Raw genomic sequence first — 24431 nt, 5'->3', positions numbered from 1 at the left:
AAACTGCTGGATTAATTACAGCTCATTTCCTCTCCTGGCTTATCCAAGGTGCTGTGGGAAAAAAGGGTTCTCTTCTATGGGAACTTCTGAATGGAGGTTTAATAAAATCATTAATTACATTATTACTATGATCATTATTACAACACTGATATATATCATTATGGCGCCTTTGTGGTAGCTTTTAAAATGAGGGCTGAAACATGACATAAGGTCAGCCTGTGCAATATTATTATCACAATGTGCAAGCTTGTGCTACTGTAGCTTGTGACGTTCAGGACATCTGATTAATTATAGTAGCTACTAGGGCTGGATAAATATAAGGGTATGGATACAATAAAAGCTTATATTTTTCACCAAATATCTTGATATTGTGACAATATGTTATTGTGACAAAATATATATTGTCCAAATAGCTGTCAGCTATTAAAATAGTAGAAATAGAAATAATCAAGTATAAAATAGGGCTCAAGTGATTAAAACCAAAAAAACAAAACACTTCATCGGATATTACAACATCCAAAATTTGATGACATTTTTTGCCATCATCCAGCTCAATAGAAATTGGCTTTCCTCACACACAGCCAACAGGACTTCTATGCCCAGAGCCATTTGAATACCTCCTATCAGGTTAGCAACACTCAGACTCAGGGTGCCTTGACAAATCTACAGGACTTCTCCAAGCTCTCTCTCCCTTCCTCATCTTTCATTTCATTCACCACCGGGAGGGTACAGCAGCCCTGGGCTGATAGCTCTTGCCGTCTGCTCTCCGTAACTCACCATGGGTCCCACTAATCTCCTGTGAGTTTTCCTTTTTTTCTAGGTTAATTCACAGTGACATGTGATCCATGAATCTGGTACGTTGCCCACCAGTGCACCTTTGATGGTGGAAAACGTTCAAATGCTACTCTATCAGTGGGCAAACCCAGGCATGTCTCATTCAAGCAGAATCACAGTCAGTTAACACCTAAAACAACACCCACACATCTTTTTCCATCTCTGATTTGTAAGTAGTGCGAAAAAGGACGTACAAATCCACAGTGTGGACAACACATTAAACAGGCTGTATAGATGTTCCATTTACACTTGCTTTTTGCCCTCACCTGGGAAAGTTGGGTCTCGGAGTTGACGGAGATCTCACACACTTCGCACTGGAAGTTCTTGCTAGGCACCCCCACACTGCCCTTGCTACCCAGACGCTTGCTCTTGCAAGCCACGCGCGCTGCAACCACTTTTCCCCTGCGCCGTGGTTGGACACTCTGTCCCTCCAGCATCAGTTTGTGCTTTGTGCCTGGCAAATAGGATGCAAATGAGGAAACAGGTTAAGTCTCATTTATAATTCATTGTATGGCCTCATTGCATTATGAAAATAATAGTTTCTTTGGTTGACAAATCTGTTATTTTCAGCTAGCGACATGGTCATGCAACAAATTATAAAGTGAAAATTAAAAGTATCTGTCACAGCCATAATATTTGTCCCTGCACTGTGAATTTGTTTTGAAAGAGGCAGTTTTTTATGTCTTACCACTGTTGTGTGCCTCAAGCTGTGAGGTGGAGTTGACTGTGACTTTGCAGACAGGACAATGGAGATGTGCCTTGCTTTTCTTAGGGTCCTTGTCGTCATCTGTGCGGGGCTCCCCATCTGTGCTGGAGGTGTCTGGCTGGCAACATGACTCAGCAGCAGGGCCCGCGGCCTCCGCCACCTCAGCGACTTCGGGGGCGCTGGTGTCTGAGGCGGTCTCAGAGAGCTGGGAAGAAGGGGACACCTGTGGTAGGGACAGGGTGGCTAGCTCCACAGAAGACACCTCGGACACAGGCGTCAGCATGGCCGAGCTCCCGGGACTCTCCTCAAGCTTCACCTCAAGGTTGGCTGTCTCTAGATCATTCTGTAGGCCTGTGGGAATGAGTGAGTGATAGAATGAATTATTTCTCCCATTCCAATAAATGAATCTCGGACGAGGCACAATGTTTTATTTCTCAAACAGAATCAATGCTGTTGAGTCACTGGTGTTATCACAGAGCTGGCAAATGCACTTTACAAGCTGCAGTAGTCAAACGTCAAATTATTTTGAGAGGGAATTAGTTTCATGAGTGCCAAGTCAATATAATATTTAAGCTCCAAATAACCCCTCCAGTTTTTTAATATATCATTGGAATACACATTAAGAGTGAATTTAATATGCTAGCTTTGTGCCGTTTTTTACTTTAAGCCTATTCAATACCATGTGGAACAGACCAGATTAGCAACAGTATTTAGGAAAGTAAAGGCCATCAGTATACAATATGTCCTTTCAAGACCACCCTCTCTCTCCCTCCCTTTCTTTCTGCTTCACTATTAAAATGGACACAAAGCTCAGTCGATATAAACAAACCCATCGACTGCCAGGCCCTGCCGATAAGTCACCAGAGTTCCATTACATACCCCCTCCACCCCACCCCTGGTCCTCCCGAGGGAATCACACACTTTGCACTACACTCCCTGAATATCTCCGTTTCATTTACTCCCTTTTCACCACACCGCCATTCCGCTTTCCTACTGGGCTCCATTGATTTTCTCTTTTTTACGTCCCTGAGTAAATTCATCACACAGATAAGGGTCTTCCTATCTCATTCTCCCAGCAGAAAAAGGAACCTATACAAGGATGAGATTAGACAGCTGCCTCTCTGTAATGAGAGTGACCCCCCTTGGGGGATTCAAGTTCCCCAAGGGCATGGATTGGTATGATCCTGGGCTTATGTGTAAGACAGGGGCCACCTGAGACGTCTGCGGAGGAAGAGCGATGCTGATCAATGGAGTTAGCAGGCATCTTACCGGGGAAGACACGGCAGCCAACAGGAGTCAAAGAACCCTCTAGAACAGGGGTTCTCATTGTTTTTGGCTGGGGACCCCCGGAAATGCTTTGGCCATGTCTCACGACCCCCATGCATACTCCAGCTGACTCTCGGGTACAAACCACAGCCGTGTAACCACATGAACCCTGGTGTCATATTCTGGGGTGCACAGTCTGCGAAAATAGCAAATCTACAAGCTCACATGAATTTTCCACAGGGTGGCACTTTGTGAACTTGTAAATTGCAGAAGAGATTTGTTATAGACTAGAGGGAAAAAAAGGAGCCTTTTAAGACCTAAAGAAAGGAAGAAAAGAAAAAGTGTAATAACAGTCACCCCCATTATTGTATATTATGTATATAAGCCCCACATGGTGGCGTTAAGATGCGTGTCTGTTATTAGTGAAGTGCCACACCCAGCGGTCTTTCACGCCACTTTTCTATTTCCAGGCATCACCGTCACTTACGCATTCAGGTACAGTACTCAGGTACTTGCAGACTAGCCCCAACCTGTTGTTGTAGAGGCACAATGGACGAGGAGAGACTGATCATTGAAATAGAGTAAATCCCAGTATATAATATTGTATGACACACAATCCCGTCATTATAAAAACCTTCCCAAAAAGGCCTAGCGAGTCTTAGCTCTGGACATTCAGGTGATGAATAAAGTAGCTGAAATACTCAGGACAACAAATGTCCCGCGCACGACACTTCCTGTTGGTGCTCGTGCGGCACACGGCGTGTGTCAATGACGTGCCGCTGTGCTGCGATGGCAGTGTGCTTTGCACTTAAGTCATGGGCAAGCAACTCCTTTGACAACACCTTGTATCCGACTGCTCATCACTCATCCCATGTATGTCTGAGCAACGGCGGAGACTGCCACCAAGATTGGCAGACTGTCAGGCCAGACAGAGTGAGCGACAGAGTGCTTGCTGCAATCAGTCAGTGGAAGTTGTAACTCACAATCCAGCAAATTATGGTTGTTGACATCACTGCTGTCTACCAAGCAATTGTATGTTTTATTTAACCCGAAGATACGTTTAATCGATCCATCTACGTTCCAATTATGGCTGACAGGCCTAGACAAGTGTAGTTACTGTAAGTGCGTCTGAGGACATCCCACTGTGTGGTTTATTGACCCCATGACAAATTATTTTACCACAATGAAAATGGAGAATGTAGTGATTAGACCACACTACAAAATTCTTAACTTGCTTCGTGAGTACTCGCACGCACGCACGCACGCACGCACGCACGCTAGGGCATTCACTTCTAGTCATTTTTACTAGTTGACTAGTTGCCTAGTTTACTAGTCGACTAGTCGACTAGTTGTTTAACTACCTATTATGTAAAAAATAAAATAAATTAAAATATAAATTAAATATTTGTACATTGAAAAACTGTGTACATGGTGACTATAACTATAATCTACCTGATCTTGAGGCCTACACAATCGGGGAAAAAATTAAAAATAATTTTTTTTTACTTTTTTTTATTTTTATCAACTAGTCAACTAGTACCAACAAGGTCGACTAGTGGATTTACTAGTCGACTAGTAAACTAGTCGACTAGTTGCTTAATGCCCTAACGCACTCACGCACGCACGCACGCACGCGCACACACGCACACACACACACACACACACACACACACACACACACACACACACACAGGCGCTGAGCATTCAATCTTGATCCGAGGCAATCTCACAACACAAACAGCTTCCCTAGGGAAAATCCCTACCATAAATTACAATTACTGTGGTGACAGAGTCCTTTTGAAGACAACATCAACAGCAGAGTGAATCAAAGCCTGCCGTGATTGATGCTTGTCAGTGGCATGTACCAGTCTGCCAATCTCTCTCTCTCTCTCTCTCTCTCTCTCTCTCTCTCTCTCCCCTGCCATCTCTCATTCGTTTGTGCATCTGCTCATCTGTGGTGAAAACAATCATTATATAATTTCTATTGCCAAGTTTCTACTATATAGTCAGCTCACAATGCATCACATTGCGCTACATTGTGAGCTTGAAGACCTTTGGCATTTTGAAGATTTTTGGCACCATCACATGACTACCGTACCGGTAAGTATGACTGCAGGCTTACACTTACAGTACGAGTGAAAGTGCTGTCTTTACGCCTAGCCCAACGTTAAGATATTCACCATCACAGTATGTTCTATATCAGCTTGTGATAGCTGAAATGGAATTGACTTTCCTGGAAGTGACGCTCCTGCCCAAAAGTGCAGAAACAGGTGCACTGATAGAAATGAGGAGACTGACCTTGTGTGTATCAGAGAAAAACTGTTTACCCTGAGCCAGCCTGTCTCCTTGGGGGAGAGTAGACAGGTGCCTTGGTTCTCGATGGCAGACAATGTGGGCATTAGCCTGCCTGAGATAGCTCCCCCCAACCTTCGGTTTCATGGCAGACATAGCTAATTTCATAGAGTGTTAATTTGGAGTGCTATTCCATTACAGGCTGGCATTGTAGTGCATGCCACCACTGGCGCGCTCGGCTGCATTTCAATTTCACATCAGGCCAATCACACAATTGGGCTTATTAAAGAGTGTTGTTCCTCGCAAAATTGCCTCGGAAGTGTACAATTATTATTCACAGCATAAAAACTAGCAGGGATTCATCTGCTTTCTCTCCAACTCACTATTCTCTCTCTCTCTCTCTCTCTCTCTCTCTCTCTCTCTCTCTCTCTCCTTCATTCATTTAATCTTATCTATAATTTTCCACTCATCATCTCGTTTCCCCCTAGCTTCCTCATCCCACTTTCGGAGCTCGCCTTGCAATGGCAGAATATTGAAATGAGAGTTTTATGAGAGTGTTATCAGGCTCCCAGTCTGTTGTCCACCTTCTCCTTTGCGAATGAGACTCCAGGGCTTAGGGCAAAAAACCGAAAGAGTATGTGTGTTCAAACTGTGAGATTTCCCATCTCTTTGTGTGTGTGTCTAGGTGACTGTGTGTGTGTGTGTGTGTGTGTGTGTGTGTGTGTGTGTGTGTGTGTGTGTGTGTGTGTGTGTGTGTGTGTGTGTGTGTGTGTGTGTGTGTGTGTGTGTGTGTGTGTGTGTGTGTGTGTGTGTGGCTTCATATCTCTTCTCTGATATTCCCTCTAGCATCAGTGCGCATTTAGAAATTCAACTCAGATAGTGAACTTTTCTAGGGCATAGGATGTGGAGAAAGTAGAAGGTATAGGGAGGTATCCTGGATGGACAGCTGTACTTTACTGACAACAAAGTGCTTTGATGATACCAATTAACTTTTCAAACTGAAGCAGCAGCCATGTCTGGTGCTAATAACAGTGATTAGAAAATTATAATGAATACATGCATTTCATTATTTTATGGATGAATGTACTTATTTATGTTTTACTTGACATGGCTGGAAATAGGCAGACCCTAATCCCCTATTTAATGTCATAACCAGTCAGCCTTTGTCCTAATTGTTTCATGTAAAAATAGTATGGCAATTCATAACTTGAACATGCTCCACAGTCCACAGTAAGGTACAGTAAGCTGTGGAGCTCTGAGACAAAGCCCTCCTTGACCCCGTCCAGACAGGGGGAGAGAGTTAGTCACATGTGGGCCAGAAGAAGTGGTCAAACAGGGAGAGATTAAGAAACCAACAGGGTAAGAACAACCCCACCGACACTCCGATCGATCTCATCCTCTTCCTTTATTAACACAGCATCACTCTCTCCCAGACACCCACTACTGTCCCGTAACGTCAGAGCCGGTCATCCATCACCTAGCCTGTGCTTGGAGAAGCCCCGACGAGAGAGGGATGCGAGGACAGCATGGGCAGAATGCGAAGCTATAAGCTTTGAATGCAAAGAGGGGAGCCGGAGACGCACAGAAAGGTAATAGGAGATATATCTAGTCATGATCTAAAACCACAACCTGATGCGAGGAGATGAGGACAAGGCCAGGGGGAACAAGATGTGTGCAGTGCAGCGGAGGAGGAGTATGTGAAACAAAAAGTAGGAGTGTAGGTCATGTCAGAATGAGAGGATCCTTTTTCGATAGATGATAGTTTACTATACAGGTAATATCTTGGTAATATGTTCTCATGTTTTTTTTGTTAGGCCTACTAAGATTTGTTTTTTCTTGAACATTAATGTTAAGAATGTTATTTCGATCGCTACTTAAAGGACCACTTCACCACTTTTCAACCTATCTTCATACAATAGGTCCTCACTAATAATCATGATAAAATGGCACGATTTTTTTTCTACTGTGTCTCATAGGAGGGCTGTGGGCAGTTTAGAAACCGTCTTCCAGTGACATCATCATTAGGCAGATTATTTTTTAAACAAGATTTTTTACAAAAATGTTTAGATTTCTTTATTTTTTATGATTTGTACTTTATTAAATTTCTTTTGTATATGAAACTGACATAGACATAGACAAAACACAACAAAATAAATGCATAACAAAACAAACACATAACAAAACAAAACAAAACAAAACAATATAACAGAGATGCACAGAAATATCCCGCAGTCCACCCCAGCCCCAATTCCAGACATATTCCTTCAGTGTATTTTTCTAAAGTTGCAGCCCGTTCAGAGCTCACTCAGAGCCAGAAACGAATCAGAGTCCCGATACGTGCATATGGTAAAAGCCCCATTTTAAGTCATAGTCGTCCATCCTATTGAGCAGCCTGTATGACAGTCGCTCGTAAGCGGCCAATAGTCCCATCGATGCATCCCAGAGGGATGGAGCAGGTGCAGAGGGAGCCTTCCAGTCCTTGACCAACAGCCTCCTACCTGACATAATGGCCGTTTGTATCCATTCAGCTAAAGGAGGAGCAACCTGCCTCAATGTGGCAGGATCCCCCAGAATGAACAGACTGGGTGAAAAAGGAATGTGTATGCCTGTTATTCTCTCCAGTCTTTCATGTATAGCAGTCCAATATTCCTGAATTTTGGGACAGCCCCAAAGCATGTGTAAAAGTGTACCGTCTCTATCCTGACACCTCCAGCATTCAGGACCATCAGTCAAGCCGACCCTAAACAATCTTGATGGTGTCCAATATATTCTATTTATAATTTTGAATTGAATCAACCTTGTACGTAGTTCTCTTGACATTTTCCTTCCATTCCTAAGAATTCTAACCCAATCACCATCTGATATTGTAAGTCCTAAATCCCTTTCCCATGGCAACTTGGATGTGAATTTACACTGGTCAGAGGCATCCAGGAACATGGCATAGTATGTAGAAGCCTCATGACCCAGTCCAAATATTTTAAAAATATTTTCCACTGTGTCAATTTTAGGGGGGGGTGATGTGAGAGAACCAAAGGTTTTTACCAATAGGTGTCTCAGTTGTAAGTACTGCCAGAAGTGATTGTGTGGTAGGCCAAATTCTGTTCTTAATTCTTCAAATGATTTCAAATTGTTTTCTTGGTATAGATCTCCCAAAATCTTTACACCCCGTTGATACCATGGGTCCCAGAGGAAGGGCTTTTTACCTATACAAAGTTTGGGATTTTGCCAAATGCCAGCTGACCAATGGAGAAGGGGATAAAAATGTTTAGATTTTCATTATCGTGAGAACGATGGCTTCCATTTTCGCATTGCAACTTTTCAGGACTAGAAAGCCTGCAGTTTCTATTAGCTTGTATTCCCCATCGATGATGTCACTGGAAGACGGTTTCTGAACTGCCCACAGCCCTCCTATGAGACACAGACCGAGTAGAATTTTTTTCATGATTATTAGTGAGGACCTATTATATGAAGATAGGTTGAAAAGTGGTGAAGTGGTCCTTTAAGTACACACATTTTAAGAATGTTACTTTCGAATAGCATGCTATTGATACAGCTGCTACAGTAGGTTAATTGTTTGCCTTGTATGGTTGCTTTGAGGCAAAAAAAATCTTCCTGCACTCTATTTATGTATGTATTTATGCGACTATTGACCTTGTTGCTTGTTGACTATAGTTCATGCTTACTCTGCTTATTCTGATCCCATACATGTAAGTTGCACTGGGTATAAGATCACCTGCTAAATGCCTAATTTGCAAATTGTAAATTATAATCGTAAAGAAGGAAAAAGTTAACAAGGAGGTAATGATGAACGAAACGTGGGATGGCAAGGCAAAACGCATGATGAGGGACGGCCATTCTTTTCCCCTTAGTGCCTTAATTGGTCCTATAATTCACATGGAGGCCATTTTCCTCTTACTTCACACTCGAGTAGAAAGTAAGAGGAAAATGGTGTGTGAATAGAGTCAATTGCCAGCGACCTCATCTGTCTGCCAGTGTACTGTACTTACTTGTCCTTGTCCCCTCTATCAAGCTTGTGTCCATGAGCGCTGGGAGGAGTGGTGCCTCAGAGTCACAAGTCTTGCTCTTGTCCCTGTCGCGCTCTCTGTCTCTGTCCCTGTCCCGCTCCCTGCCAGTGGACGAGGCGTCCCCTGTCCGGCGCTGACGGTTCTTCTGGGCCTCCATAGCTTTGAGCTTCCGGGCGTGCTTGTGTCCCTTATAGTGTGCCTCCGCCTGGTTCTGCACACGAGAGACGAGAGCCAAGGAGGAGGTGAGGAAACGCAAAGGTGCAAATATTATAGACTGCATTGATTGATTGTACAAAGGTACGGTTTACAAAATGATTGTTAAAAGGATAACACCCTATAGGGCAGAGGTTCTCAAAGCTCAGGGAACCCCTTTTAAATATATTCACGGCACCCCTAAATGTCATTGTTACTAGCACCTTACATTCATGTCATATTATGTTACGTAAATATGTAAATCTTTCCCCTGAGATACAAGGAAAACTGAGATACAAGGAAAATCTGAGTTTGCCTTTAGGACAGACTGAAAATAACTTCCTCCTTGACATTTAGCCACTTGAAGCCCATGATCCCTATTCTGGGGGGGGACATTCACCAAAAATAGCCGATCTACAAGCTCACAATGCTATTTTTGGTGAAGAGAGTTGGTGTAGATGGAAAAAGTACAGTGCAACTCAGGTCCATTTTACTAAGCCTATAGTGAGTCTACAGTAAGTGGTTAAACTGAAGTGATATTGATGAATTGAATGAAAGTATTCTGGGGCACCATAGGGAAAACCCTGCTGCCCTAGGGTCTTAGCCTGGTTAATAAACCAGACCGAATCAGCCGTTGGCAAAAAAAAGTTACCGCGACAGTGTTGTGTGATATTAGTCTGGCTTATTAGCCAGGCTACTAGGGTCTTGTTTCCATTGTGGTCCTGGACTGGTCATGCATTATCAACTCAAATGCCTTTTTTAGCATTTATACTAATGCTAAATGCTAATGCTAAAATGTGTGTAATATACGCATCATCACAAAACTAGTGAAAATCACAATGCAGTGCATCATGATGCGTTGTGAGGTTGAAGATCTGCTATATGAACTATTTCTGAACCTTTTCGTTTCATTTCCCGAAAATTAGCAGTTTTGAACATACACGGTTTCCAAATGACAGCAACGATATACATGAGCTTGTGCAGACTCTCCTTACGCACGCACGCACGCACACGCACACGCACACGCACACGCACACGCACACGCACACACACACACACACACACTTGCTGCAAGGAGAGTCTGTTTCCAGCCGATAAGAGCACTGGCACATTGGGAGGCCAGAGGTATAATTGCGTGTGCAATATGTAACAACAGAAAGGATCCCATCTCTAGAACTAACTCATTAATGTGCACTGCAAGTGCCAGCCACAGCAAATCCCAGAGGCATGTAACAACATACGGCCCCTGTCAGGAGGAAACCTTGTATGTAAAAAATAATAATGATACTTTCCAAGAAATTACGAAAAAATAAAATGATTCCAATTATTGTTTATACTTTTCATTGGTTAAATGTTTATATAAAAACACAAATACAGACAGTCACTTTGAACCTGGCGTCCTGACTTTGGGCATTGGTCATTAGGGTGCACTATTGAAACTTATAATTTTCGCTTTTCATAATTTCCCCCAAATAGCGAATATACGAGGAACACAACACGTTGTGAGCTAATTCTGAGCTTATAGATTTTCGCTACTTTTGCGTGAGACATGGCGAAGTATAAAATGGGGCAATAATCATTTATAAAAAAAATAAAACAAACTGAAAAATATGAAATATGCACACGCACTTCACACGCACGCACGCACTTCACACGCATGCACGCACTTCACACACACACACACACACACACACACACACACACACACACACACACACACACACACACACACACACACACACACACACACACACACACACACACACACACACACACACACACACACACACACACACACACACACACACACGTGCCGTGCATGATTGTCTTCACATTATTCTAATTCTCCCGGCCCTGTTCGATCACTGTAAGGCCCCTGATGTCAGATAACATTCATGTAGGCCTATAGGAATTGCACAGCAATCAATGCAGAGATCTCTCAAAATAGCCTCTGAAGATCAGCTCTCCTCGCATTATGTTACATGTAGCATTATGCTGCTACATGTACAGTATAATGCTGGCTTTGATATAGTGATGGAGAGACATTATGCTACATGTAGCAACGCTGGCTTTGATATACCTGTAGTGACGCAGAGGCAATAAAAGTAAAAAACAACAACCATTTGATCAAAACGTAAAAATTGTGTATGCATGTACAGTATGTATATATCAGATGTTTTATTTCAATTCAAATTAAATTCAGAAGATTATTGTGCCAGTTTGACCACTTTCAACAAATCAACACGAAGAAGAATGTCTGATTAACCACTGCACTCTGAATTAAGAGCTTTTCACACTGAGCGCATGCAACTATAAGGATAACACAGCCCTGTCCTCCAGCCTCAAACACTGCTTGCCAGCACCACCATTTGCTCCCACTATTTTAATTTACTTCATTTTCGCCCAAAAAACAACTCCTACACCCGTCATCTTCTCGCAGATCACGCGTCACACGGGAAATGCATGTTGGGAGGGACACAGATTAATGTATGGGTCATCGTTTTCGGTGCAACACTCCCCTTGCCTTACACACCGCACCACACGACACCTCCCCTTTTGGAATTAGACCGCGTCTCGCAGCAGAGCCACACGGGGAACATTTCTGGGGGGTGCGTGGCAGACAGGCAGCATCGGAATATCGGAACAACACTGAACACGGTCGCCTACCACTTCTCTCCTGCTTCTTTCTACCACCACCGCAAACGTTTAAACGGCATGCGGGTGACACCTCCTTTCCCGTGCCAGACAAATACTACAGGGTTTTTTGAGTCCCAAACAACGTTACGTGCGTTAGCGCCAACACATGCACTGTCATGCGGTGTTTCGAGACCACAACATGGAATGAGCGGGTCCATTTGGCTATACACTCCCAAAGTTACATTACTGTGACAGCGCAATGACCGCCATCCCGTGCCGTCGGTAAATAAAATGATAAATACATACAGAGATGCAATGACAGTTAATGACAGATATCTATCTATCTATCTATCTATCTATCTATCTATCTATCTATCTATCTATCTATCTATCTATCTATCTATGTATCTATCTATCTATGGGTTATGGGATATGACAATCTATATCTTATTTAATAACATTAATTTTGTGCCCAAGTTCAACCCAACTCCCCAAGATCATCCGTTAACAATTCCCTCCCAATCAATGTGATCTATTATATTATATATTATTATATATTACCCACACTGTACATCATTTCCTGTTCATATATTAGAACGGGTAAGGCCCTAGTAAGGATAACTATATCGTACAGTATACCACTATTTTTATAGTTAGAGTTAAAGTTATAGTTGTACAAGGTGGTGTACAAAAATGGTCACGTTGTGAGCTTGTAGATCAGCTATTTTCACTGTTTCTAAGAAAAATATCAGTAATTAATCTGTGAAATAATCGGGATATTGATTTGAAGTCATATTTACCATCTTTACCTTCTTCTCTTACTTCTTTACCTTTTTCTAATAAAGTTGTTAAAGTTGCTCTCTCCCCCAGCCCCCACACATGTAAAGCGTCTTTGAGTACTTCGAAAAGCGCTATGTAAATCCCACATTATTATTATTATATTGCTCAGCCCTAGCAGCAAATGTGTGAAAGTTAGAATGAATTATTACTGCCTTGGTTGAATTACTGCGCCTCTCAGACCAGCCCAAGCTCAGGCTTTCCAAACACATTGAAGAATTAGTACTGTAGTCAAGATCTTTATGATTGGAAAATGGTGTGTTAATTATGTGTGTTGCTATAAATTCATTGTTCATGGCTCTGCAAGTTTAATCACTTGGTTTATCGAATGTATATGTTACCTGCTTTCCTGCAAAAAAAGTGCCACAATATCTTAAAGGAATTACTTTTGTATTGGAAAGTGTTGATTTGGTGAAACGGTGAATACTGCGGTTTGGAACCCCCCAAAAAACATACGTGTAACCTCTAGCTGCGGCCCCCTAATATTAAATGACTTTCTTGATTGTTTGTTTGTTTGTTTTTTTCCTTTTTTGTAAGTGAGCATAAGCGATATATAAAAACCTGCTTCTTGATTATTATTATACATTTTTTTTGGGGGGCTTTCCTATCACTCTCCAATATACTATCCAATAAAGGCAGACCTTTATTGGATAGTATATTGGAGAGTGATAGGAAACAGGGAAACAGGGAGCCCGACATCAAAGGCCGTCAGGCTCAGGAATGGAACCTGCAACGCTGTCAGCCTGTATTATGTATTATGCTCCTTAACCACTAGAGGCCATTGGCGCCCACTTGATTGTTCTTTTACTGTAACCTAGAAGTCGATTATTGTTTCTAAATCTCAGTTTCAACAACTCAGATTACACTTGAAGTAGCGACTCTTTTCTGTGAAGGGGGAATACATACAGTACAGTATGTTCAGTAAATGTTTCAGAGATGCCGCAAACACCAAGAGACCGTCTCGTTACAGTGTGAAACAAATATGCAGACGCTGGTTGTGGATTTCACTGATTACCTCCTTACCTCCGCATCAACAATATGGTGGAACATCACCAACGCAATGAATAGATGTCAGCATCCGCTGTGATCGTATGCTGATAAACACTATTACAATATTACAGATACACCATGATGCACAAAGGGACAGGCGTACACACACACACACACACACACACACACACACACACACACACACACACACACACACACACACACACACACACACACACACACACACACACACACACACACACACACACACACAGATGCACGATACCAATAATTATATTACTCCTCTCCCACATTTCTCATGTATTACTAAACAGAGAGAGAGGTCTAAGCAAACACCAAACACCAGTGCTTGTCGTTTACAGTTGGGCAGGAGGCAGACTCCACATTAACAGACTTAATGGTGTGTTGTAGGAGGGCATTATAAATAACCCAGGCCGTCAAGGCCGCATCTGTAAACACCAACTTGAGTACCTCACCACATCAGCAGACTGATCTGCCGTGAAAAGGCTTCGGAGATTAGCGTGACGTGACAAATCCTGCTAGCTCCCTCTCAGCTATACCATCCTCTCTATCCAACTACCGTCTAGCTCCCTCTCAGCTATACCATCCTCTCTATCCAACTGCGTAGGTCTCAGAGGAGACGGAGAGAGAGAGACTGAGAGAGAACGTGTCAAATGAGCATTGGTTATCACACACTGCCCCAAAGGCATGACTACAGAAAAACATCCCTTAACAGGGATTCCTGATTGATCGCTCGCCTCGTAATTACGCAGGGGGCTATTAGAGCAACACATATGTCTTGTTTATCACATAGCTTTATTTAAATTATACGTTTGTTATAACGTGATGGTCAGCATTGTTGTCGAGCAAAGTTTCACTGCAGTAGCTAAACAATCAATGTAATAATAAAAACAAGAAATCCGGGAAACTCAATTACTCCAACCATGGTGACTGTATAATTGTATTGTCACAATATAAAAGCTATATTATTATTATTATTATTATTATTACTATTACTATATATAAAAGTGACTTGACGTAAAAGTCTGAGTGTGTACAGTAGTACAATAAATCTATGTATACAGTATTTGTGTGTGTTGATGACACGATCTCTGTGTGTGACACTCAGTCTGCCTGCGTGTGCGTACGTGCATGTGCATTTGTACGTGTGACTGTGCGTGCATGTGTGTGTGTATATGTGTGTGTGTGTGTGTGTGTGTGTGTATGTGTGTGTGTGTGTGTGTGTGTGTGTGTGTGTGTGTGTGTGTGTGTGTGTGTGTGTGTGTGTGTGTGTGTGTGTGTGTGTGTGTGTGTGTGTGTGATAAATGGAACGTGGAGATGTTGAAACTGGGGCTCCCCCGCTGGTGCTACTGATTGTTTCTGCCCTGCACAGATAAACGCAGCTCTCCCTGCTGTCTAATCCCTCACGCCCAAACAACACACACACACGCGCACACGCACGCGCACGCACACGCGCACGCACGCACACGCACACACACACACACACACACACACACACACACACACACACACACACACACACACACACACACACACTCACTCACTCACTCACTCACTCACTCACTCACTCACTCACTCACTCACTCACTCACTCACTCACACACACACACACACACACCTAAAATGCAGCCTAAGCACATGTGTCCTTACCGTGGAGTTGAAGCGCAGGTGGCAGATGTTGCAGGATATAATCTGTTTCTTCTTGAGAGGCTGAGGGACACCGAATGTGTGATTGATCACCGCCTTCTGCACCGGGTCCATCTAGGACACAGCAAGCAAACACCGTCACCATCCACCTACCAACGGATCCATATGTTATCACTGCATTAAATACACGTTATCAAGACGTTGGAATATGGCCATATTGGTCATACTGACGTTGTTTTCAGCGATGGCGGCCGGCTGTGTTCACTTGGAGCGCGCGCAGGACGGTGCAGACATGGCGGGAGCATGGAAAGTAGGGGGGACTAATATTTACTATTCTGTGCCTATTGGTGCCTCACATGGCTCTAGGCCACCAGAGACGCTGTGCCTCTGTCATGGTCACGGTCGTGGTCATGGTCACACAAAGCAAGCGCTCCCCAACGTGTCAGTAGTTTCACTTCCACGTTTCCTAGTATGTCTGATTATCACATATTGGCTCTATTCCAACCTTCTGATCACGGACACATTCTTGATTAAAGGCTGATAACATTGGAAGTGGGTGCACCTACAGTGTGCTGCCTACTCGGAGAGTTTACAAATGGTACCAAACGCACCACACATGTTCCAGATATTCCAAAGTTCATGCACATTTAAAAATTCAAAATTCCTTTTGCGTTTAATACAATTAATCCTCATGACTGTTACATTAACACAGAGAGAGAGAGGGTTATTGACTGTTTTGTTCCACTTTTGCTTTGGCAATGAAACGTATGTTTTCTCATGCCAATAAAGCTCCTTTGAATTGAACTGAATTGAGAGAGAGGGAAATGAACTGAAGTGGCGTGGGGGTCGAGGGGGTCGATTAATTTTTCCATTTAGGCCAGTGGTTCCCAACCTGTGGGCCGGGGCTGGTCAGCTTAAAGTACACTGTGTTAGTTCCATTGATCCAAGTCGGCACACAATCGATTGATTGATCAATAAAATAAACATGCTCTCAAAATGCAAGCCATCCATCTGACCATTCATCACAGGGTGGGCTGCGAATACTTTCAATCATTTCAAGTGGGCCCTGATCAAAACAAGGTTGAGAACCTCTGCTTTAGACAGTTATATAGTTTTATTTGTACAGGACAGTTGGAGAGACAAGAACCCAAAGGCAAAGAGAGGGAAGACAAGGAACACGGGTCTCCAGCCAGATTCCAACCAGGGATGTTATGATTATGTGGTGGCCAGCTAACACACCCCACCGCCCATGAGTTGGGCGTGAAACACAACTGCAAATATAGCACATTTCTCTCATGCCCAACTTAGAGACACTAATGTCTGATTTATATCTGCATGTTGAAAGCCCACACAGCGCGCCGCAACGCTGGTAGATCCTGTGGTTGGATTGGGGGTCAGATACTGAACATGATTCCCTAGCGCGGCACGGCTGCGGTTCATCGCTCCAAGAGTTGGGTCAAATGTGGAGAACAAATGTCACTGCGGTATTCGGTAACGTGTGTGACAAATAGTAGGACTTTGACTTTGAGCTTGTAGATCAGGGGTTCTCAACGTTTTTGGCCGGGGACCCCCGGAAATGCTTTGGCAATGTCTCGGGACCCCTGCCCCGCCCCCTCCCGACCCCCAATATAAATTGACTGCTACAATAACCTTAAACCATTTTGGGCGGGAACCCCTTTTGGTGTTTTAAGCTATAATTTAGCTATTGAAAAATAGCAGATCTACAAGCTCATAGCGCGCCACCGAGTGGCGCGCTACGAGCTTGTAGGTCTGCTATTTTTGAAAAATCGTGAAAAAAATAAATAAAAAAAAATACGTTTTTCTTTTTGTTTGTTTTTTTGAAAATAATTTGGGGACCCCCTAAAATAATTTGGCGACCCCCCGAGGGGTCGCGACCCATGGGTTGAGAACCCCTGTTGTAGATCACCTATTTTCGCTGCAGCAACACCAGCCCTCACCAAGTATAAAAAGGGCTTTAATACAGTTATAGCCCACTGTGATTCCAGCAATGGAATGGAGGCTCTGTGAGAGATTATGATACATTGCAAGCTGTACTACATGTTGGTGGTTACAATGGGCAGACGGTATGACGGTATGATAAATATGGTTCCAACAGTCTGGATGAAGACATCAGAAAGTCTCCCCAGACAGCATTCTATAAACAGCTGAGGGGTGCAAGTGAGGCCACAGTGACCGTGTCTGTCAGATGCATGTTTATTTGTGTTAATGACTTAATATTAATGTTATGTTATCATTCAATTTTGTTTCGCCAATTAGTTGGGGGCCTACTTGAAATATCCTCGTCACGGCCAACGACTGCGAACCACTGCGTTAGGTGATCTGCACTGTGCCACGATGACAGCTAATGTCAATGCATGCAGCCATCAGCAGCGTATCACATGTAAGCTAATAGTCCCCTCCTGGAGGCCTCCTCTCCAGGTTGGAGGCGGGCCCGCTCCTCAAATCCGGAGGTAGGAGAAGGGAAGCTTAGGTTAGGGTTTGTCTGGGGAGGGGGGTGTACAGTATACAGTCACTCTGCGGTCAGACTGCCACACTTGGCGTAACCAGATCTGCTCTGGTGCTGTTCCAGTGAATGTCGATGCAATTCTGTCTGAGACGCGCAAGCCTGAACAATGCCCGAATCATCCTCACCCCTCAACCGCAGCCCTCCTCCCCCTCCTCAGACAGGTGACTCCTGTTTGAAGGCAGAGTTTGTTTTCCCATGATTCCTCAAGGCCAGGTGTGATGTAGGGAACATAAACACACCTGACACTCAAAGCTCTCTGCTGTAGGTAGAGCTCTCTCTCCCCTGGGAGGTAACCGTGCCTCCGCTCGCTGCCTCACTGTGGCTTCTCCAACAACTCCAAGTCCACCTTGGGGAACAACCGACCTTTCCCTTCACAAGCCGAAGCCTGGCCTCGGACAGCCGGCACCCCCACACACACACTCCACACACCATCCACCCCCCACACTCCTCCTGCCCTCTGTCCACCTTAGCAGGGCAGGCTGCACACAACTATTTGTTTTAGGAACAGAAGAATGTGCACATTGTCTGTCCGCAGCCATCCCGAACCGACTGCTATGAATGTGCCTATTGTCCCGCCACTCCTTCCACCCCCGCCAACCTGGTGCAGACAGAAGCTATCCAGCACACGGAGGCTGAGTCCATGACGGAGTTTCGGCAAGGGAGGTGCAGAGACACAGAGAGGAGGAGGAGGGGGGGGGGGGTAGAGGTAGAGAGAGAGGGAGGGTAAGAGAGGACAGGATGAAAACTGGAGGCTATTTAGTTTCGGAGACAGGTGCATTCATCTTCTCCCTGCACACGCCCAGAACAACGTGAGTCTTATCAGGGCTAAGAGAACCTGGTGCTCCCTACTGAATGGGCTTTGTGATTAATGCCACATGCTGTACAGTCACACCATGCGTTATGGAGACTAATCATCTCCCTCCTGAGTCTGAAGCAAACCCTGATTTGACATGTTTCTCTCTCCTATAGTTATCATCATCTCTGCATTCTGGGCGGAGAGCATTTCCACGTTCTTCCAGGTGCTGCATTCTGTTGAGAGGATGAATGGCATGCTGAATAGAATGGTCTCTGGCTTCTCAACTAGCTGGTTGAATTCATTATAAATCCATGTGGAAACTAGAAAAAGTGCCCCTCGGGGCACAGGTCTCCACCAGGGCAGGTCAGGTTGTGGCCTCCTGGTGGCGCTATAATAGGCCAATGTGAAAAGGGTGCCATTTCTTCATACGCCTTTGATGGCAATTGGATGAGGCATTTTGTTCCAAAAATGTGTTTTGCAAAAATCAACCTGTTGGTGGCGCTATAACAGGCCAATGTGAAAAGGGTGGGATATATTCCTCAGCCTAGTAAGAAAATGTGTGAAAGATTTCACGTAAATTGCATGCTGCGTTCATGATTTGAGGCTTTTGTTCAAAACGGGGCAATCTTGCAAACTGTGAAAGCCAATTATAGCCAATTAGGATGGAATATGAAATATCGGACAGATCCGACTTGAGCACATGACCATAGAGATACTGTGTAACGATTTGTGAGATTTTTGGACAGAATCTGGAGGAGTAATATCAAAAAATGTGTTTTACAAAAGTCGGCCTCCTGGTGGCGCTATAAAAGGCAGATGCGGAAAATGCAGGTCAAAGGTTTATCCTTGGCCTCTAGGGAGTGTGCATGGAACGTTTCACGCAGATCGGTGCAGTTTTAGGTAAAAAATTTGAAAAGCTGCCTCATGGTGGCGCTATAACAGGCCGTTCTGGAAAATGTGGGGCAGAGGTTCATCGTTGGCATCCAGGGAGTGTGTGTGCAAAGTTTGGCATCGACCAGGTTAACGGTGCCGGAGATTAGCTGTTCACAGACGGACGGAAGGACGGACACACACACACACGGACGGAGTGCAAAACATACTCTCTCCCCATGCCTTCGGCCTGGTGGAGACAATAACTGCTGCTAACACGTTTGAGGAAATAAATAAGAAATACACATTAAACCATGGATATTAAAATTAGAAAGGAAGTGAAACGAATGTTTTCTTCATGAATAAAGTTACAACGTGGCAGAGGTTTGTGTTAAGTTGGCTTGCCGTGCATGGTGAAACAGCACTCAAAGTCACTTTTTGGCACACCAATTCTTAAATTTTCAAATTGAAAAAGTGTGGTTTTTGGTGCTGCATTGCTGTTGTTAGTTTTTGCCTCACTTCTCTATGAGTACATAATAATAACGCCATGTTGTATTGTAGGCATCACTACTTCAATGTGGTTTCTAGCCTGGCATGGCAAGACTAATATATATTTCACTCTGGCAGATTCGTCCGGTTTCCCGGCTACAAGGTTTCATCCCCCCTCCCCCTCCCCCCCGACAGGGAGGACGTCTTCCAGATAGTGAGGAGGTGCTGGCTGCCATCCAGGCTGGTTTTGTGGCTGCCTGGGCTTTCCAGAGGCCAGTAACTGCCGCTGACCCCTGGACTCCGACTGGTGGGTGGGCACCGAGAACACACGGATCCCGTTTCGTGCGCCGCGGGCTGGAGCCCCACCACATCATACAGCACACGTGCATATCTCCTCCGCCCGTTCCGCCTCACCCCTCTGCCACCGTATGTCCCCAGCGGGCTATACAGTACACCTATGAGGGGCCCAGCGTCTTTTCTCTCTCATGCTACCCCCCTTTTATCTCACTCCCATTTGAAGAGGTGTAAAATGTATGCTGGACAGAGAGAGAGAGAGAGAGAGAGAGAGAGAGAGAGAGAGAGAGAGAGAGAGAGAGAGAGAGAGAGAGAAAGAGAGAGAGCGAGTGCTGGGCTTATGTTTCATTTACAGATAGAGGAACTTGAGATGGTTTCACAAAGACTGGGCAACGAGGTGCACACAGACACACACGTTACAAACACATAAACACTCTTATGTGCACATGCACACACACACGCACACGCACACACACACACACACACACACACACACACACACACACACACACACACACACACACACACTGTAAAAGTAGGATCAAAGACATCAGAAGAAGCACATACACCCACACACACACACACACACACACACACACACACACACACACACACACACACACACACACACACACACACACACACACAATGACAATGGGTATACTGTCGGTAAGCAGAGATCAAAGAAACAAGCTTTTAATTCTAGACACAGAGGCAGGTAAGCATCTGAGCCACACTGCTTGGTGCAGGCTTACTGCTGACTGTACAAAATATACTGTATATGCTAGCAGGGGTTTCATCTGTGAAAATGCTGATACTGGAATGAGAACAGTCTCCTAGACCAGTTCCACACAGATGACAACAGTACGCTAGACCTTGTATGGTCAGGGTGAGAACGTTCAAAGCAGTGGCGTTAAGGCTTTAAACCGTTTTCAGCAAGGAAGTAAAGTAGTTAGAGACTGTCCTCTGACTCACTGTTTCCCAAACACTGGGTCGCGATCCATTTGTGGATCACAGGCACATTTTTATAGTAATTTCATGAAGAAATTAAAGAAAGAACTATGAAATTCCATACATTATAAAACAAATGTTTAAGAAGTAAAATAGCCAATGTACCGCGACGCATTGTGAGTTTGTAGATCTGCTATTTTCACTAGTTTCCGGGTCGGAGATTTCTTTTTTATTTATTTATTTTTATTATTTTTTTTAAAGATATTTTTTTTAAAGATATTTTTTGCGGCTTACGCCTTTTATTGGTTTTTGAAGGGACAGACAGTAGGCTGACAGGAAACGGGAGAGAGATGGGGGAAGACATGCAGTAAAGGCCGTGTCGGGCTCGGGAGTCGAACCCGCGGCACACTGCGACTGGATTACCAGTCGGGTGCCCAGACGGTTACGCCACCGCCTGGGCCGGGAGTCGGAGATTTCTAATTTCTGTTTTGAGTTCAAAAGTTTGGGAACCACTGAACTGGAGAAGGCCCCCAGTTTGAACTCTGCAACAGATCGAGTTGCCAAATACCTGAGATTCAAATAAGGGAACATTAGCCAAAATGTGAGTTTGCTATTTTTGGCAAAGAGATTTGGTGTGGACAGAAAAACGCGGTCCAAGAACAGAGACAACTCAGTTTAGTCTAAGTGTTTAACAACCTTTATTATAATCCTGGGCTCCTTGGCTTTCCATGATTCAGACTGAGAGTTGCTGTTTCCGTTTCCGCAATGTGTTTTTTTCTCTTGTCTTTTGTTTATTGTTTTATTATTGTTTTTACTAGTATTTTCTATTTGTTTAGTGAGAGTACAGCATCGGTTCAATGCTGTTGTAAGAAGTGTGTCATTGATTGATTTCCAAAAATAAGGGTCAGAGTGTGTATAAGGGACATGACTTTTAGTTCCAAATAAGTGAATATTCAGTTTTTCAAGGGACGCGTTGGCTACCCTAGCAACAGATAAAGCCAGAGACATACTTAGTTGCGTGCACGTGACGTGCACTGAAAATAGCCGATCTACAAGCTCACAACGTGCAGTGTTGCGACAAGAAACTGGCCCTCTAGGCATTGACCATATTCACACGACGTGAGCAATGGGACACACGCAAAAAATATATATATATATATATATATATATATATATATAATCTATATACTGTATCTATTTTCAAATTGCCAATGTACAGTAAATAGGGGTTAAAGCGGTTAAACTTATCTTGAAGCTATATTAACACATTTTGCCGGGGGACCCGCTGGAACCTCCACAAGGACCGATTAGGGGTTCCCGGACCACACTTTGAGAATCATCCGCCTAAATGGCTGAAACACGCAGGCTCTGCGTGCGTGCGTGCGTGCGTGCGTGCGTGCGTGCGTGCGTGCGTGCGTGCGTGCGTGTGACTCACCGTGTTAAAGTTGGGGAAGAGGCTGAGGGGCGAGGAGCCGTTGAGGCGGAAGGGAAGGAAGTGTTTGAGGTGGAGCTGAGGCTGCAGGGGTCGTCCCGGGACAGACAGGGACGCCAGGAGGGGGTTACCCTGGGCCGACGCACCTGCACACAACACAACAGCAACGCAGCCATCAGTGACGGAACACTTACCGTACGGTACTCACATCTCTTACTTAACCCAGTAGACACAGCCACTGCCATTGGCAGAATATCCCGTCATTTCAAATCCAACCGTTCACTGCCATTAAATATTCTGTCAATTAAGGTTGAACCGGAACTGAAAAGTCAGTCTCCATCCGCCTCAATGTAAACTAAATGTATAATGTTCCATTATCACCTCGCGCTAGCTCGTCTGATCTCTCTTTAGAAGCGCTAACATTCCAAACGAGACGCTTGGTTAAGTCAGAAATGAGGACAGAACATCTGCGTTCTGATCGAAACCATGGAGAGCGCCGTAGATTCAGAGATAATAGCATGTTTTGTCGGCCCGTAAACAAGGAAGTGAATGGCTGCGCACATGCGCAAAATATGTCCGGGAGCTCTGAGCAAGGCGTTGCCTAGCAACGGCCGCTGTCAAAAAATGGATATCAGTGATCCTGTTTCATATCATTAAAAAGGATCCTAAAGATATGTATATATCCGAGGCACCCGTGGTTTTAATTGAGAGGAGTGTTCAAATCTTTGCTTCTGGGGGTCCCTGGAACAAAATATTTTTAGACGGGGGTCTGTGGCCAAATACATATATATCGCACCCTGTGACATATAATCCAAACCATAGAAACATACGTTTTTCTGAAAATGGTTAGTATTTATCCACAACTGCACAGCAATGACTCTGAGGCTGGGCAACAATACATGTTTTCATTTGAACTGAACATGTACTGTAGAAGTATGTCTGATCCTTCCCGGAGGTCAAGTGCAGTGCTCAGGGGTTTATCCAAAACCTGTGTTTGATTTGGTAGCTGGGGGACCATAACATTACCTATAGCACTCCCCATCGTATCAATATGAACAGCTGTGTGTGTGTGTGTGTGTGTGTGTGTGTGTGTGTGTGTGTGTGTGTGTGTGTGTGTGTGTGTGTGTGTGTGTGTACGTGTGTACGTGTGTACGTGTATGTACTGTACGGGTAGATGTTCAAGGGGGGGGGGGGGGGGGGGGTGTGTGCGTGCGTGCGTGCGTGCGTGCGTGCGTGCGTGCGTGCGTGCATGGATAGCCGGTGACCCCTTTGAACATCCTCTCACCCCATCATCACGCCGTCGTCCCGAGCTAATCCCTCAGAGATGCGCACCTGGCACCCGTGTACACACGCACTCGTCCACACACATCATTTAATTACTGATTTATTGGCAGAGAGGGGAGTGCCTGCACAAGGGGGAAGATGGGAGATATCGGATTTCAAATGGCCCAGGGATGAAGAGATTTCTAATTTTCCGCCTGGCTGAGTTTCAGCAGACCTGTGTGCTCGGCGGTGCACGGGACACTTATCCTGCACCGGGATCAATCACCCGCTGTCATCTGCGGGCCGCCACCGCATGCACCCCCAGCTCGTCCTCGCTGCCG

The 24431-nt window shown here is 44.5% G+C and overlaps 1 protein-coding gene across 1 annotated transcript in view; it reads right to left on the bottom strand.

Moving 5' to 3' along the window:
- znf385c (zinc finger protein 385C) overlaps positions 1-24431 on the bottom strand; it is a gene marked incomplete at its 3' end in the record, with an annotated part of 186319 nt that overhangs the window by 5480 nt on the left and 156408 nt on the right. Inside the window, exons 3-7 of the mRNA XM_079521628.1 lie at positions 22831-22973; positions 15472-15582; positions 9106-9334; positions 1523-1891; positions 1101-1288 (exon numbers count right to left, since the gene is read on the bottom strand). Of these exons, the coding sequence (XP_079377754.1) occupies positions 1101-1288; positions 1523-1891; positions 9106-9334; positions 15472-15582; positions 22831-22973 (1040 nt within the window). The remainder of the gene's footprint in view (positions 1-1100; positions 1289-1522; positions 1892-9105; positions 9335-15471; positions 15583-22830; positions 22974-24431) is intronic.

This window comes from Electrona antarctica (assembly GCF_951216825.1).
Source record: "Electrona antarctica genome assembly, chromosome: 14".
Classification (NCBI taxonomy): Eukaryota; Metazoa; Chordata; class Actinopteri; order Myctophiformes; family Myctophidae; genus Electrona; species Electrona antarctica.
The sequence above is the reverse complement of the archived record's forward strand: the minus strand, read 5'-3'. Positions and strand labels throughout refer to the sequence as shown.